Source organism: Camellia sinensis, chromosome 2 (assembly GCF_055761805.1).
Source record: "Camellia sinensis isolate YWXY chromosome 2, ASM5576180v1, whole genome shotgun sequence".
In the NCBI taxonomy this organism is placed as follows: domain Eukaryota; kingdom Viridiplantae; phylum Streptophyta; class Magnoliopsida; order Ericales; family Theaceae; genus Camellia; species Camellia sinensis.
Window position 1 is genome coordinate 142037039 of NC_138962.1, and position 19232 is coordinate 142056270.

A 19232-nucleotide genomic window follows, 5' to 3' on the forward strand; every position below is an offset into this window, starting at 1 on the left:
TTGGCCGGGGTGTGCCATATCTCGGCCTAGGCCATACCTGCCTGCGGGCAAGGTTCAAGTGCAAAACATCTCGGCAATGAATGCCCGAGGTGAAGATGGGGTTGAACAAGATCTCAAGATAGTTCTAAGTACAAGGGTCAAAGGCGGACTAAGCTCAAAATGACCTCGGCTACGCACACACACATACACTAAGTAAGGAATAAAATCATGCAAGCAACTTTAAGCAAATCAAGGCAAGACAAAACCTTCAAATTAACATAACAAGCAAGACCATGCAAGAATGTATGCAAGTATGGCAAGAGTAAGGTGAGGGTTGTTACACAAACAATTTCAAGCTTCAGTAGGGATATCATCTGGTCCTAAAGCCTTATTTGATTTGATCTTCTTAAGTGTAATCTCCACTTCAAAGTTCCTAATCCTGCAATAGAACCTATAGTCTTGATTTATTGTATAACTAGCTATTTCTTCCCCTATTGCCGTACCTTTATGTTCCTCATTTAATAGTTTCTCAAAATAGTTCTACCATCTTTCCTTAATCTCTTCATCCCTCACTAATACCTTAGAATCCTCATTCTTGATGCACTTAACTTGATTAAAATCTCTTATTTTCTTCTCCCGTATCTTAGCAAGTTTGTATACCCTCTTCTCTCCCTCCTTACTATTTAGTCTAGTGTATAGATCATCATAAGTTTTCAACTTAGCTTCTCTCACTATTTTCTTGACCTCCTTATTAGCCAATCTATAGCTCTTAAGGTTTTCCTCAGTTCTATTCTTTTGTCACTTTTTAAAGCACTTTTTTTTTGCCTTAATTACCACTTGAACCTCTTCCTTCCACCACCAAGTTTTCCTAGAGTTGGGTCCCGTTCCTTTCGACTCTCCAAGCACTTCCCTTGAGATTTTCCTCATATAACTGGCCATCGAGTTCCACATAGTGTTAGCATCATCTTCCAAGGCCCAAGTACTTTCCTTATCCATTCTATTCTTAAATATTTCTAATTTATCCCCTTTTAGGTCCCACCATCTTGTCTTACAACGCCCACCATTCTTCCTAACTTGGTATTGCCCTCTAAAACATAAATCTAGTACCAAAATCCTTTGTTGAGAGGTCAGGCTCTCTTCAGGAATCACCTTACAATCATTGCATTTTAGGCAGTTCACTTTTCTCACTAAGAAGTAATCTATTTGGCTCTTAATTGACCCACTCTTAAAGGTTATCAAATGCTCCTCCCTCTTCTTATACATAGTATTGGCCACTACCAGGTCAGAAGCCAACGCAAAATCTAAGATACTCTTTCCAGCCTCATTTCTGTCACCAAAACCATATCCACCATGAACCCTTTCATAGCCTAGTTTATCTATGCTTACATGGCTATTAAAATCTCCACCTATAATCAGGTTCTCTCCTACGGGTATCTCCTGTAAGGTCTCATCCATTTGCTTCCAAAAATCTCTCTTAGTCTGATCATCTAATCCTACTTGAGGGGTGTATGCACTAATGACGTTCATTATATTCCCTCCAATAACTAGTTTAACTAACATAATCCTATCCCCTTTTCTAATGACCGCTACTACATTCTCCACAAGACCATTGGCAATTAAGATTCCTACTCCATTCCTGTGGCTATCCTTACCACTATAATACAGTTTAAAACCGGTATCCTCAATTTTCCTAGCCTTCTCACCCGTCCACTTAGTTTTTTGTACGCAAACTATACTAACTCTCCTCCTAATCATAACATCTACCAACTCTATCGTCTTACCAGTTAAGGTTCCTATATTCCAAGTGGCTACCCTAAACCTATAGTATTAGACTAGTTTCTTTACCCGCGCTCGTCCAGAAAAATGCGAGAACCTTTGCCAATTTTTCACCGCACCCAGGCGTCAATGCGGCGCCCCTTGCTCACTTTTCGAAACATCCGGAGGCAGGCGCAACGCGTCACTTGAGGGTGACGACCTAGCATTGATTCAAAGTAGGATTCATTGTCATAAGGGATCCGAGCGGCTATTTTACGTGTTGGTTGTCGGCTACCTACCACACAATCCTCCTCCTTAACCTGGGCTTGGGACCGGCAGAGTTGTTAACGACCCCGGCGGAGTTAGAGAGAGAGAGAGAGAGAGAATGCAAGAAAATAAGAATTCAAAGCTATCAACTAATCCTATGGAGGGATGGCAAATCCCCTCCACTATCCACAGGCCTTATCACATCTTAAACAATAAAGAATCCAAAATTGTAAGTGTTTAGCAACAGAGAAAAGAAAAGAAAAAAAAAAAGAAGAGAAAGTGATGAGAAAGTTTCAAGAGATTACTTCTAAAGAAGGAGGAATGGCTCTTTGGTTGGCAATCCTGCTTCTAATCACCCTCAAGCATATGAAATTGGACTTGAATCTCTAGCGAAAATATCCATTGATCTTCAAATGGTGTATGTATATGTGTAAGTATAGAGAGAATAATTGAAGAGTTTCTGGTAGTCTTCAATAATTCAATCCTCCAAGGGTTCAAAGGTCCTCAATTCAATGATCTCAAGGGGTTTTCATAGGCTAGGAGGTTCGGGAAGTTGCCTTGGGGCACAATTCCTGTCAATTGCAGAAGAGGCACCTTCCCACTTGCATGGGGGTCATCTTCTAGAAATTGCTCTATTTGTCGCTAAAGTTGTTTGGTCGTACAAAAGTTGTTTGGCTATACAAAAGTTGTTTGGCCATACAATTTTGTACGGCCAAGGCCAACATGGGGTGCAAACAGGGTATTTCCAAAGGATTCTCCTCCTCTCCACTCATTTCTATTCTGTCTTTGCTCGGTTTCTAAAAAGTACAAAGTTTTGATTGAAATGTGAGCTTGAACATCATAGAATGATTGGATTTTGCAAGTCTAAAAACATTTTGAAAATGGTTTTAAAGGTCTAAAAATAGCCAAAATGGGTGTAAGGTTGGGATCCACTCTCATTAATGGTTCGCGTTGGAGATAATCAAAGTCATGCATTCTGGTTTTCATCATCGGGTGACTAGAAAAAGGCGCTCAAGTCTTAGGGCCGGTAAAAAATGGAGCGTTTACGACCATGCTCTTTTCACTAGAATATGTTGTGCATTTGTATTTGCATATACATACATATCTACATGCTTGCACATATATAGATTCAAGTGGGCACACGTGTTACTTGTGTCAACATGTTTTAACATGTGTCAATTTATTTGTGGGGAATTTGTTCAAAGGTCAAATTTTTAGACTTATAAGACCAGCAGTAAGTACTACCAAAGATTCCTTAACCCAACAAATCCCATGCAATGCGCCACCCTCTAATACTATTATTTGTTAAAATGTGAGTTGTTGCGTGTAACACTGAAGTGACATGCCAAGTGGTTACTTTTTTTTTTTCAATCAAAACTTTAATAGTCCATATCCATAACTCTATACATTGGTTTTTGATCAATTTTTTTTAATTTTTGGAACCTATTTGAGATCTATTAAATAATATTGCTATTCCATATATATATAAAGGTGAGAAATTTGATAGTAAAAATTGAAAAATATCTCAGTTTTAAGAAAATTTCTCAACTAAGAAATTTTGTAAAAAAATTGAAAAAAAAATAAAAATTGTCAATGCTGATTCTTAGTTTGTCAAACACAAAAATTGCAAAATTCCTTACTTTTTTCAAACAAAAACTGTTAGATTTCACAATTTCGTAGCGCATATATTTAGAAAATTTTACTAAGAAATTTTATTTTATTTTACATCATTTAATAGTCAATATGAATCTTGTTTGGTACAATGAAAGTAATGGTATTCTAAAGTTTATATATATAATAACTAACTTGACAACTCAACAATGCCATCAACATGAGTAGCATTGCTGAGCACTTCAATAACGAAAATCATTTGAATTTTTTCCTTATTTTAAAAAGGACTTAGGCCTCGTTTGTCAATTATATATTTTAGCCAAAAAATCAAAAAGTCACTATAAGTTGTCACTATAAGTTGTCACATCACTCTCTCTACTTTTCTGCACATCTTTTCGTAAAAAGTCAAAAAGTTACTAAAATAGTTTGTTCCCAAATGAGGCCTGAATCTACCATGAATCAAAGTCGAGCAGTGCTTCGGACCCCCTGTACGGCAGCACCCCCATCACCCCCACCTCCACGTGGGGGGCTGCCAATGGAGGAGAAGAAAGAAAAAAAAAAAAAAAAAAAAAACAGTTTTTGGCCAATCAAAAGAGACCCCCAGCACCCCCACTGGGGGTCTCATGCATTTTCCATCAAAGTCAATGGGAACTCATAGGTTACCAAAAAAGTCATGGAATTTGACCCACTGCAAGTAAATTTGTTAGGACCTCTCACCAATTATTCATTTTTTTAATTGGGATATTTACCTAGAAATCCCACCCTAGAAAATTATGTACCGGAATGTCCCATGAATTTTCTTGTAGACAAATGAAGTCCCTTGAATTTGGAAAGGTACACTGTGAGATCCTGTCACTATATTTCCTGGAGATTCTTGGGTGATGCTACGTTTGGTTTCCAAATGTGGGTATGCTTTATTTGGGAGATTTTAATGGGAGATTGTCTACATCATTCTAATGTGTGCACTATTGTCTTATTAAATTTTTGCCAAATGTGTCATTCTTAAAATGTGATGATGGGACATCATTCTAATGTGTGCACTATTGTCTTAAGATGTGACAATTGGACATCATGTTAAAATGTGCACTATTGTCTTATTAAACTTTTGCCAAATTTGTCATTATTAAAGTGTGCACTATTGTCTAATTAAACTTTTGCCAATTTTTCATTGTTAAAATGTGCACTATTGTCTTATTAAACTTGTGTCAAATGTGTCGTTCTTAAAATAAGACAATGGAACATCATTCTAATGTGTGCACTATTGTGTTATTAAAATTTTGTCAAATGTGTTATTCTTAAAATGTGATAATGTGACTTAATATGACAACTAAGATTTTCCAATTTGAAATATCATATTCACATACATTTTACTTTACCAAATGTAGGTATGCTTCATTTGGGGGATTTTAATGTGAGGTAGGACTTTTTGGATTACAAGAATATCTATGATACTAAGTGGGCCACAAGTTGGGGATATAGGATTTGCTAGTCAATGCCCCTTTTTATTTTTATTTTTATTTTTTTAAAAATAAAGTAAGGAAATCATTTTTATATTATTTATTTCCTTTGTTGATAAGTAACAATTTACATTTACTATGTTAAATTGTTAGTATGAGAGGGCAATTTAAAAGAACCAATTCTTATCCAATAAAAATTTAAATGTTACAATTTTTTGCTGTTTGTTTCTCTTGCATTATTTACTGGTGTTTATTGTTCAGTTAATGGATTATGTCTTATCTAACTACAGGGGTAACTTCGATGTTACTTCTTTTTTTTCCTTGCTTGTTATGTTTTCCTTTCCATTTCTATATTAAATGACTTGTTCCTATTGTCCTGAGTATTCAATACTTTGCAGCTGGAGTTCCCATGGAGAATATTCTCTATCTCGGGGGACCAAATATTGCATCAGAGATTTACAACAAGGAATATGCTAATGCTCGGATATGCGGAGCTGAAAAGTGGAGAAAACCACTAGCAAGGTTCCTGAGGCAGCCCCATTTTGTCGTGTGGGATAATGGTGATCTTTTCACTCATGAAATTATGGGTGGCTTAAAGAATGTCTATGCCATTGGAGCTGGTAAGTGTCCAATATCTTGACTGTAAATAGATGTTGAGCACTACAGGACAGGTTATTTCATTTGATAGATGTTCAGCCGTGTCTTGGTGCCCTTGGGCATGAAAATTAGATGAAGCACTTATATGCATACCCACACCCAACATTTTTACCCGAATCCCATCTAGCATAGCTCATAAGCATACGCTAGTGCTTACTGTTGACATTTGATGCATGATATGATTTGATGTGTAAACTGGTTTGAAGATTACTAGCACCCCTTTTATGATTTTTTTTTTAACCTTAGTGATGAAGCAAAGAACTAACTACCTCTGTAGGGTTTTGTTTAATGGGTAATTTATAGGAGGTCATCATATTCATGCAAAATAAATTCATGTATACCTTGCATGTTTCTATAATGTATATTTGTACCTGTTTAAATTGGTATATGCTGCATGTGGAAGCTTTGGATGATGTTCGTGGTTGCAAGGTTGGACTCCTACTTGTTACGTATTTGTATCTCCCTCTTGGTTCTTCTTTCAATGCGATGGTAGTTTGGGATTCAGTGGTTGATAGGTTTCAAAAACATCATGCAGGTTAGAACAAGTGGTATCTCGCCAATTGTGATAGGTTGACGTTGATTTTTGTTTGGTCTTCTATCCTAATTTATGTCTTTATTTACTATCCTTGCTTCAGTGGTGAAATGTTAGGAGAAGTTGCAATGTGACTTTCTTTGAGGAGGGGTAATGGAGGAGTTTAAATACCACTTTGGGGAGCTTCCCCACACCACATTATCTCTATTTACACACTTAAATTCTGAATTTTTGGTTCTAAAGTTGATTTCTGAACAATCGATCACTCTACTCACAGAACCCTAGTCCCTAAAATAACCCATAATATATACTGAGATCCGAAAATAACAAGACCTCACTATTTTCCTATTAGTTGGGTTGAGCGAGTAGTAACAGGTCATATGCACAAATCAGGTAGAAAATGAGACACTATCAACACTTGTCAATTTAACTTTGGAAAAATTTAATCTTCTCTCATTAGTCAATTGATACCAACTAAAGAAGCTCCCCAAACTGTGTTCCAAATGAAGAATACCTCTGGGTCATGCTCCCTACTAAAATCGGGGACGTTTAGTTTGGCACCCCTGTCCACATCAGTAAATCAAGAGTCCTCTGATAGCCGTTGATGGCCGTACCCAAAAGTATGAGGTGGGGGAATACTCAAAGTTCCACTAGTTGTAGCTTTATCTACCAAAGCTACGGTTATTTTTTTTAAGGCATCTTGCACCTTTGTTAATGTTTTGTTCATTTGCTCTTGTGTTTTCTTCAACTCGATATTGGTCATCATAATTAAAGAACGAGATTTTTTATATATATATTTTTTTAAGCTGGATTATGTGGGCGGCATCAGAGAGTATGCTTAGGCTGCGTATAGGTTGGGTTAATGCTCTAACATGGGCCTAGGAATTGGTTGGGTTGGATTTGGGTTCAAGTGAGAAGATGGTTTGAGCTGGGTTTGAAAGAAAAGAATTTGGGCTGAGTGATTTTGGGTTGGGCTTGGTTGCTGTGTGGGTTGGTTTGGCAGTGGGGGTAAACAATGTTGGGTGCATTATTATGGGTCGGGTTTTAGGATTTGGGTTAAAGGTAATGAATAGCTGGGTTTTATGTATATTCGATTGGTATTGTAATGAGTCAGGTCGAGATCTTTTCGAGTTAAGGGCTATGGCTGGTTTGGGTTAAGGTGGCTGGTTTGGGTTAAGGGTTGGAGTTACCTTACTCTATGGCGTCGTCTTCACTATTGTTGTTCACGATTGAGAATACCTAGTTGTAAGGCAATTATGATTATGTGGTGGTTGCATAGGCTGCGAAGAGGATGAGGGTGGTAGCTGCAAAGACTATGAAGAGGTATGAAAGACTGCTGAGGCAGGGATGGCAAAATGAGCTAGAGGGACGAATGGAGAAGGTTGTTAGCAGGGCTTTCAGGAGCCAGGAAAAGCTCCTTGGCTGGTCATGAGCTAGAGAGGAAGAGTTGTGAACTTGCGAAGATCGAAATTGCGACTAGTTAGGTTTTTTGTTTTCCCTCAAAGTAGATAAGGAAAAAAGGAAGGGATTCCAGCAACAAAGGATTATTGCAGTGGCAACTAGCTAGAAACGAAAGGTAAGGCTTTGATAAGAAATTGGTATGGAACATAGCAAAAGAGAGAACTCACAAAGGGCATCACAAATTCATTAATAGCCCACTAACCTTAATCAAAATAGGAAACTAGAATCTTAATTTTATTTGGAAACATAATTTAAATAACCTAAAATAGTAATAATAATAATGAAAAACACACACACCAGGGTTTGACCGTTGTAACAAATCGAACTCTGGGTTTTCAATATCTTCAATTTAAACTCTATACTTTTGATCTGGTTTCAATATCAAACATCTGTCCACCCTCCCTTGCCCTCTATTGCCACCTCCTCCCTTAATCTACCCCCTCGTCCTCTCTCTGTCATCTCCTCCCTCAAATCCAACACCGCCACCTACAAATAATAGCACAAACAACCCAAAATTGATATATATAATTGTTGTGGCGACCAATCTACCTTGCCTTGCAGAGAAGAAAAACTTGAAAATTCTTTGACATCATGAGGTGACCCATTTTCTTCAATCACTTTAGTTGGTGAGTCAACAAGGCCGAGTGGGTCGCTTGTAGATTTTAAGAATTGACAAATTTTGTTAGAAAAGAATCCATAAGCTTTATTTGAAGATACCTCAGAACTCCAAGTACATTTCTAAAGCTGGATTTGATGTATAGTAATGCAATCAAAGAATCGATAAGCTTTATTTGAAGATACCTCAGAACTCCAAATACATTTCTAAAGCTGGATTTGATGTATAGTAATGCAATCAAAACTGCAATTTTTTCCAAAGTAGTTCAAAGATTCTGGACTACTAGATCTATTCTCCTCATCTAACACTGTTATCTCCACTATTATCATCTCTTGCAACATCACCACAATCAGGGTCTTTTCTAGAGAGAGGGAATATACATATGTATATATACACACAGGTGTAGATATATATATATATATATATATAGAGAGAGAGAGAGAGGATTTTGAATTTTTGTACCTTGGCGTAAGGTGGATGGTTATTAGGAGCATAGTAGGGAGTGGGTTTGGGGGCATGAGCTATGTAGGCTGGTGGTTTTTTTCGGATCAGTTGATGGGTCCATCATGGACCGTCCATGGAGAGCAAGAATAGAGAGTTTTAGTGAGAGAGAAAAGAAAATAATGGTTTACACTTTAGAGAGGGAGAGGAAGAGAGGGGTAAAGGTTTTGGTGGTATTTAAAAGCGTACTAAAAGAAAAGGGAGGAAGGGAGGTGGCCGGTCGAACAGGGAAGAAAGGTCGTGACAATAAGGGCTTTGGGCTTTGACGGTAAGACAGACGGGAGATTGAGGGCTAAAGGAGAATTTATCCCATGTAAACAAGCTCATGGGAGTGCTTTTTTGATAAATGGTTCAGATTTAAGGGATATTTAATAAATGATGGTACTGATATGTTGTGAACTTTCAAATTAGAACTAATAAGTAAGATGCAATAGCAAATAATAGAATACAACGTGTGCTCTAGAAAATTTATCCCGTTAGATAAATTAATGGAGATGGACTGATAGCTTTAATTTTAACCTATTTAAAAATTTAGGGTTTAAAAATTACCCCCCAAAAAAAAAGTTTAGGGTTTAAACTGAAGAAATTAAAGATTCTGGGTTTGATTTGTTACAAAGGTCAAACCCTATGGTTTTTTTTAAATTTTTTTTTTAATGATAATTGAAATAAAAATCTACCAATTACATTTATCGGATCAAAAAGTCTCTGGTCTTTTTGGTCCATGCAATGAGCCCATAGTCTTAGGCTTCCAAAGTGGATAATGCGCCTCCCACCAATCAAGGGTGGCATCATCAATAAATTTTGGGGTTCTTGAAGGACTTTAACTATTGAGGAGGTTTCAATGTCCTATGGTGTAGTCTTGGGGTTCTGGAGTCATTATTATTGTGGGGAGGAGAGGTTGGACATGGTTTGTCCTAATGTTGCTCACGTTGTTCTGAAGAGGGAGTCAAATGAATATTTGAAGATGGATGGTGACCATTGCCCTTCAAAGAGAGCTTAATGATTGGGAGAAAGGGAAGTTGTTGGATCTCCTCGCGTGTTTATATGCTACCTATAGTGGCAATAAAGATGATGCATTCGATGGATGACGTCTTATTTTGGCAAATTTGATGTTAAGTCTTTTATGAGAACCATAGGGCTCGTTTGTGGTGGGTGGGGGGTTCCACATTCCCTTGCGAGACAGTTGTAGGTCTAAGGTGGTTTTCTTTGTTTGGTGTGTGACACATGGCAAGATTCTCACCATTGATAATTTGATTAGGAGACAAGTGCATGTTAATTGGTATTGCATGAGTACGCATGATGGCGAAAATGTGATCATCTTATCAATTGTGTGGTGGCAATGAAGTTGTGGTCCTTGATTCTTATCACAATTACATGTGAGACTTGAAAGAATTACTAGACTTATGATAAGGCCCAAAAAAGTTACCTTAGAGCCTATAGGCTATATCCCACGTAAGTAAGAATAACCAAAATACCTTTTACTTACACAACCAAATTCATCCACTAGCATACTTTGTCAAAATAAATAATAATAAAGAAAGAAAATCGATCATTTCAAAACTTCATTCCAAATGTTCTAAACATGTTTCATATGATTGGCATTAGGTTGCCCCTTCTTCCCTTAGACATCAAACCAAGGCACATCATTGGTCTCATAACAATTGATGCAGTAGGTAACAAAGAAGAACCAAAAGTTCAACCCAGGGGTTCTCTTAATTGATAGTGATAGCAAGCACCAAAGGTACTTAAAAAAATTTAGAAAGCACCAAATGTTCTAAACATGTTTCATATGATTGGCATGATTGGCATTAGGTTGCCCCTTCTGCCCTTAGACATCAAACCAAGGCACATCATTGGTCTCATAACAACTGATGCAGTAGGTAACAAAGAAGAACCAAAAGTTCAACCTAGGGGTTCTCTTAATTGATAGTGATAGAAAGCACCAAAGGTACTTAAAAAAATTTAGAAAGGAATATATAGAAACCATCAAAGCTAGTCCATTACATCCCCAATATTAAAGTCAAATTTCCCACACAGCAATTTGCTGATAAAACTTACCAATTACAAAAACCTGATAAAATCATGTCAACCTAGTTATACTAAATCTAAGTTTGATTTTTAGGGACCTACTTTTACTAAAAAGTAAGAAATCCTGGAATCAAAATTGCATACATAAGTCAAGCCACCAAAAGGTATCAAAAGATCAAAATTGGTATAGATATATCATCCTTTATGAAATGTGTTTTGAAAATATTTGAGCCATTATTATCTCCATTTGATGTATGAGTTGAGGAATTGAGAATTTCTGATATTTATAGCACATCATATTTAATTGAGTATTGAGAATGTATTTTTGCAGTCTATAGAAAGTTTATAATCTTCTTAAAATATAGCTTATGGACTCATCTCCTCAGGAGTATTGATCATATGGAATTCTTATAGTGTTATAAATACTGCCACGAAGTATGTTTGTCTTCTGTTTAATGTGTTTCATTATGTGTTTTATTTATCTCCTTGAGAAGAAATTGTGAAATCGTTGAAGAAGCCAATGATGTAAATAGACTGGGGCATGAAAGTCATAACTAATGGAGAATAGAGGAATGACTGATACTCTTCTAAAGTAGAGTAATCATGCTTATCATGGTTAATTACATTCTGTTTCATTGAGTTTGTAGTTTTGGCTTAGAATTTACATATTGATCTTTTTTAGTTGGATTTCACAGGTATGGTAGCAGCTCTGACTAATGAGAGTGCCACCAGCAAATCTGTATACTTTGCACACTGTACATCAGAGATGATATTTATTACTCATCTCTTGTCCAAAGAACCAGAGAAGCTTGCAGGTCCCTTGTTGGCTGACACTTACGTAACCTTGTTGAAAGGTCGTAATGCATGGTACGGCCAGCAGTTGGCTAAAGGGGAATTGAGCCTTGACATGGGTGACAGCATCAAGGGAAAGGGGATGATTCAGGTATATATCCTGATTACTTATAGAATTGTTTATTAGAAAGGTTGAAGCCCTTGACTCTGCGAATGATAGAAATTTAGTCTATTTATATCGATAGTCAAGGAGATAAAATGCTTTGAGCTCCTTCTGAATCCATTGCATTTTCTACTCACCCTTTGGTTCTGTTGCACTTGAGCAATTGATAATATGAAGTTATTAAAGAGTTCCTTTTTTTTTTTTTTTTTTTTTTTTTTTCTTTTTTATTTATATTTTTTAAGGATTGTGCATTTACTTTTCATTGTCATTGTTGCCAAGTGGTTCAAAGCAAGAATTACTTTTGATGGCTGCTTATACTATGTTACATGGACTTTTCAAAATAAATCAAATACACCGTGTCGGACACCCGATACTTGGACAAGGGTATGAGATATGTGTCGGATACTTTTCAATGGACACTTTTTATATAATTGTATATAACACTATTATTATATGTACATATTGTTGTATAATTGTTATAAATGCCTTTTTGACACTATTAGGGACATATAGCACTATTTTATCTCACATATTTGATTAAAAATATAAAAATATGATATTTTTTTTGCTGAGTTCACCTACCCTTAAATTTATGATTTGGTGAATTTGACCTCTAGATACGTATCAGCACCCGACACTCGTACCCGAGTCCATGTAACATATACACGTGCCTATTACCCAGGTTTTGTTTTCTTACCTTAGGGATTAAAAATGGATGCTTATACGCATGCCTATTACCCAAGTTTTGTTTTCTTATGTGAGGGATTAAAAATGTGCAACAACATGTCCATCTTTCAATGGAATGTTTCACCTTTCTAAGTTAACTCAAAAGCAATCTGATGTAGGACGACTTGCTGAATTTTCAAAATATTGGGCAAATTGCATCTGTAGTCCTTGTATTTTGCCTCTTGCGTCATTTTAGTCTTTATAATTTTAATTGACTCAATTTTAATCCTTAATTTTATATTTTGTGTCATTTTGGCCAAATTAACAATGCTATTAGGGTTTTCTTATGAAAAATAATTACTAATGGTCGTTTGTTAATCTTTTTGTTTCTTGTTTTATGTTTTTGTTTTAATTTTTTTTGAAAACTAAAAACAAAACTTGTTTGATATATTGTTTTCGTTTTAAAAAAAATGAAATCGATTTCAAAATTTTTAGAATTTTTGAGAACACAAAATGTGTTTTCACTTTTTTTTTTTTAGAACAAGTTTTCACTTTCTCCTCTCACCCTCCACCTTTGGCCACCACCTACCGTCACCATTACCATTGACCAGTGCCACCAACTGCCGGTGGGTAGTGGCTCCGGCTAACCTTTTGCGACTATCTGGTGGGTTGGCGGTCACTGTCATTATCTTTAGCCACCTTTGGCGTCCTTTCGGCCACCTCGTGACCTCCCCGTGACATCCAACCACTAACTCCTGTGGACACCATCCGCCACTATTGATTACCACATCCGTCCACCCTCTATCTTCGGCCACCAACTTGGCAACTCATTCAATATATTTCTTTATTTTTATTTTTATTTTTATTTGTGTTCAAAATGTTTTTGTACAGCAAACAAGTTTTTTGTTTTTGTTTTTTACAAAAACAAATGAAAACTTGTTTCTTGTTTTTTGTAAACTAAAAACTGAAAACTGAAAATGTTGGCAAATGAAGTTAATTCACTAAGTTGATCAAATTTACAATTTTGCCTCTAAAGCAAGGCACTTGCCACCCATTTGCACATTTTTCATAAAATAATGCCAACAGTTGTAATCAATTGGACCAAATTGAAACAAAGCAAAAAAATTCAAGGTTAAAATTGAGCAAATTGAAATTACAAAGATAAAAATGGCAAAAGGGCCAAAGTATAGGGACTACTAGAATAATTTTCCCTATGCTATTTAAGGGCCTAAACAGTGAGTGATTTAGGGTTTTAATGATTAAATTGAAGGTAATAGGCAAGAGAAGGGATTATGGTTGATTGGGATAGGGTTTTGGAGTTGAAAGTGCACTTTTTGAAGACTATGAATAGTAAGCAGAGAATAATGCTTGGGATATTTACGTAAAGAAGAAAGATAATTAGAAGAATAAGAGAGGGAAAGAGGTGCTTCACCCTAACAAGGATTAGCCAAATTCACACAAATTTAAATTCTCATAATATTAACTCTTCATTGAAAATAAAAATCACATCTATATTTATAAGTTTTTTTTTTTGTTTTGTTTTGTTTTTTTTTTTAAGTAACATTTTATTGAACAAAACAAATCTAGTAGGAACACAACACCAGGTTAGTGCCAAGATTACATCAATTGGTAGACTATATTTTTAAGTTGTCAACTTATCTATATCTATATTTATAAGATTACATTAACTTATCTATATTTATAAGTAGCTAAACTTTTCCTACTTCTACAAGGACTAGGACACCAATATTTGTAACTAAGAATATTACTGCAAATATTTTAGACCAATTAGAACTCCAAAAAAAATTACTTGACGTGCAAGATGACCCATGGAATATGATTACTACCCTTGTCTAGCCATTTTTGAAATTACCATAATATCTCTAACTACTTAAACCTACTATAATGACAAAGTTTGTTGGCAACATACTACTTTAAAATAAGTACAAATAATTACTCAATTATTCCAAAACTTCAATCCATGATGTCCTAAACCTGTTCCATGTGAAATTCTAGATTTTCCCTTTTCTTTCCATGCTCGCCATCATTCTCCCTTGCATTTTAAAAAACTCAACCTTGAGTTTTGTATTCTAGAATCTTGCACTTGCAACCATTCAAATAGATTTTTTGAAGCAACAATGAGAAACCATTCTCATCCATTGACTTTATTTAATTTATTTGGAATGATTTACTCAACGGCTGGAATTCCTGAAGAGTCGTGGACATCTTTTGTCTTGTGAAGAGTAGAAAATTCAACCGCATTCTCATCCTTTTCTTTGACTATATCATTACTCTTTTCGATGATTTCTTGAGTTACACCATCAATTTTAACCTTTGTTTCTTCAATATCCTCAATGTCGGCAACATATTCATCTTGCTTTTTTATGGTTTCTTCAAGCATCACAGCAGTTTTATCCTTTTCCTCCCTGATATTATCTTCCTCTAGAATTGAGGCAATCAATCTATTTGTGGAAGCTTTCAAATCTTTCAAAGTTGTATCAAATATGTATATTACATATTTCATTCTTTACTTCCTTCATGGCCTCTTGATCTTTTTAGGGTTGAAAGGAGGTGATTGGATAGGGTTTTAGAGCTGAAAACTGCACTTTTGAAGGCTGTGAATAGTAACCTGAGAATAGTGCTTGGGTTATTCACTCAGAAGGAGAAGAAGAAACAGTAAGAGGTGTTTCACCACTCGAAAGGGTTAGGCAAATTCACACAAACACAACCTCAAATTCTCATAATATCAACTTTTCATTGAAAATAAAGATTACATCTTTATTTATAAGCTGCTAGGCTTTTCCTACTTCGATAAGGAATAAGATAGCAATATTTGAAACTAAGAATATTTGGTAACTACAAATATTCTACACCAACTAGGACTCCAAATAAAATTCAAATAGCATTACTTGACCCGACTATGACTACTATCCATGTCTTGCAATTATTGAAATTAGCCTAGTATCCCTAACTACTAAAACCTACTGTAATGACATAAAATATGTCCAACAACATACTAAATTAAAATAAGTACAATTAATTAATTATTCAAAATTATTCCAAAACTTCAATCGATGATGTCCTAAATGTGTTCCATGTGAAGTTCCACATTTCACCTTCTATCCATGCTCACCATCACAATTGGTGCATATTTTTTAAAGTAATTACCTAACCGTTGAAACTTGAAGTGATTGAGCCAAACCATTATGTAAGTTTAAAACTGGCTTGGACTACTTCCTTTAAGCTGTCTTTTGAGAGCAAGTTAGATGATTCTCCCTCCCCCATTTCTTGTCGATTCATATTTGTTGTAGCAATCATATAACAAGGACATCCAATATCATCTTTCATCGAATTGTCTTGAATATCATGATATGTTCATTTGGTTCAACCATCTGAATTTAATCTGGCATATAATCAGGAACACTTTTTTCGTTGAGTTTATTTCATTGCTTCTTTGGAGGTATTGCTTATCTCAATGCTGTCATGGTGGGATTGATTTTAAGGCTAGTGACATCTCCAATGACCACTTGATGGTTCAGGGCCAATAACATTGGTTTTAATTTTCATCACTCTATTGTGTTTCACCTGCGCCATGGAGTGAGAAAATAAATGGCTCTAATGGAATTATCATATGCAGGATGCTCTCTCCTTGACATTGTTTCTTGGAGATTGGTCACCGAAAACTCATTTGACACCTGTTTGGAAGCTTCATTTAATTGCATATTGCTGTATCCTTATGTCAGAAGTAAAGTTGTCTATCTGCCATTCTAACTGGTGGATAGCTTGTCAAACGAAAAGAACTGTGTGGCTATGTTGGCATTGCAATCTGTTCTAACTTTAGATTTCTATTTTGGATGACTCTTTTGTTTCATCATCTGAGGAATCTGGCATGCTTATCAACAATGCTAATTTTGCCTGACTTCATTGTAGGGTGTCTCTGCTGTGAAAGCTTTTTATGAACTGCTGAGTCAGTCCCATTTAAGCATCCTACATCCAGAAGAAAACAAGCCTGTTGCTCCAGTTGAGCTTTGCCCCATCTTGAAGACACTATATAAAATGCTAATTACGAGGTATAATCTCTCTCTCTCTCTAGTTTTGGTAGTTGATCGAGCTTATTTAAAGCATACAATAGAGAGAGAGTTCAGCAGAACATAATTCTGACCTTGAATCCATCTGAATCTTCAGGGAGCTTTCTTTACAGGCCATCCTTCAAGCACTGAGGGATGAAAACATGAATGATCCACGAGAACGCATTGAAATAGCACAAAGTCATGTTTTCTACAGACCTTCACTTCTTGGGCAGGAGCCTTAGATGACAGATATGCCTCTATTGACTGCAACCTTTGTGATTCACTGCGGATGAATGAGAACTTATTTGAGCCTTTGTCTTGGAAGGATCTGTGGTAGAATGCTCTGAAGGAGTTACCATGTTGGACAAAAGTTGTGTTGCACTATATAACTAAAAAATGTTTGTTTGTTTGTTTGTTCGTTCTCAATTACTGGTTGAAGATCTGCTAGTAAGATTGAAAATTTTGGAAGCAAACTTGTTCTTGGTGATTGTGTACACGCTTGTGTTACATGTTTCATGTTGGACAACATTCTCACCCTTTTTGCTCGTGTTTTAGGATATATACTACTAATCGATGGGGAAAAATATTCTTTTGTTTTCTCCCCCAATATACCTAACCAAAGTTGTATTTGGTTTTTAATAACATTTTCTTCTTATGAATAACATCAAATACCAATAAACCTAAAAAATAAAAACAAATAAAAAATAGCATCATATTAATTGTTAGAGAATTGTCTCATTTTACTTGTCTAACTCACTCAAGTTCGGTTCATATATTTCAAAGGCTAGGGTCTTTAACCATTTTGGGTTTATTTATTTATTTACTCTATAATTAAATAATTAGACCGCTTTTGCAATTAATTTCCAAACTAGGTTAGATCGTGGTTGCGCTTTGTGGCTACATTTTATCAAAATTGACTTTATGCAAAAAATGTGGACACAAACCATACTTTTAATTAAGAAAGCACGTTTATAACAAATTTATTTATTTATTTATTTTATTTATTTATTTATTTTTGACACAAGTAATTCCAAACAAACTTGTAAATGGTTATACAGAATCACAATTTGAAATCAGTTTAATTGGGCAAGTTCGTATGCTAGAGGGAATGTGTGCCCGATTTTGTCAAAATAGAAATAAGAATGGGCAATTTTGCCCTGTCAAATATAATTTATGAACCTTTTAAACTTAGTTATCTGATTAAACCCAAATAGTGTCATAAATGGCTCTACAAAACCCTGATTTGAGATCTGTTCAGTTCAGCAAGTTGCATGCCCGAGGGGAACATGTGTGTCTAAATTTAGCAAAATTGAAACAAGAATGGACAATTTTGCCACCCCAAACCTATTTTTTTTATCGCTATTTTAACTCAGTTATACAATGAAATCCAAACAATCTTGTAAATGGTTCTACATAACCCTAACTCGAGATGTGTAGTCCAAAAAAATTATATGTGAGGGGAAAATGTGTGCTCATTTAGTTGAAACTGGTACAATAACGGAAATTAATTTTTGTTATATCAAAATATTTTAAATTAATTTTTGTTTGAGAAATTTTGAAAATTGATTATTTCTTTGAAAATTTAGGATTCTGGAAAATTTTTAAAGTTGATAATTTTTGTTGTGGAAATGTTTTTATTTATTTATTTTTATTTTTAATAAATTTTCAATTATAATAGCTAAACCTTTAAAAAAAATTATTTACATCAAGTCTCCATCAACTATTAGTGAATATTGTTTTATCCCTCATCTATGAATTCATATATTTTGACTTCCTCAACTATAAAAATGTATCACTTTTACCTTACGTAGACTCCTTCCAACTATGTCTAAAGGGGATGTATTTGTACAATTTTTTTTTTAATTTTTATTTTTATAATTAAGAGAAGGGAAATTCTAATACACAGACTGCTCTGCATGGTGTACCATATGCACCCTTAGTTAGTTATGACCAATTTTTTTCTTTAGTTATGACTCATGAGATTTTTAGTTATGCCTCATTTTTTTTAGTTATAATTCAACAAGTATGAAATTATGTCATTTTTTTTTAGTTATAACCTTTGAGGCGTCTGTACCCTAGTGTTTCCCAAGAAGAGAATCAATCGGGGTGTTTGGCAAAAGATTTTTTTAGTTTTTTGGACTAAAATTAATAATAAGACAAAATATGATACAATAGTTAATAAGTCAAAATGTCATATTAAACCGATAATCATTTCACTTTTTCTCTCACAAACATTATATTCAATTACAAAAAAAATCAAATTCTCTTCTCTAATACAAATATTTTAGCTTATTAAAATAGTCAAAAATTAAAATAATATACTAAAATAGTCATCTTTCCAAATAAGGCCAATAAATATAAATTTATAAATGAGAAGAGCAAAACAATATTCAATAGTTAGGCCTTGTTTGGGGTACTTTAATTTAGTCTATATTTTTATCTTTTTTGAGTCACATCAATCAATATCCCCTCTCTATTTTTTCACACATCTTTTATAAAAAGTAAAAAAATACACTTATTTAAAACATCCTAAACCACCCCCTTAATGTTCTTAATGAAATTTAAGATTTTGATTTCAAACCTTGCTTATGCCTTTGAATAATATTTTATTTATTAAAAATATAAAAATAAAAATAATGTTCAATGGTTAAGGGGGCTTAGTGTAAAAAGAAAAATG

At 34.9% G+C, this 19232-nt stretch overlaps 1 protein-coding gene across 1 annotated transcript in view; it reads left to right on the top strand.

The window, feature by feature from the left end:
* The window catches only part of LOC114278250 (putative glycerol-3-phosphate dehydrogenase [NAD(+)] 1, cytosolic), a 32255-nt gene extending 15227 nt beyond the window's left edge, over positions 1 to 17028 (top strand). The window contains exons 2-5 of the mRNA XM_028220261.2: positions 5468 to 5689; positions 11560 to 11807; positions 16416 to 16555; positions 16671 to 17028. Of these exons, the coding sequence (XP_028076062.1) occupies positions 5468 to 5689; positions 11560 to 11807; positions 16416 to 16555; positions 16671 to 16797 (737 nt within the window). The 3' untranslated portion in view covers positions 16798 to 17028. The remainder of the gene's footprint in view (positions 1 to 5467; positions 5690 to 11559; positions 11808 to 16415; positions 16556 to 16670) is intronic.
* The last annotated feature ends 2204 nt before the right edge of the window (positions 17029 to 19232 follow it).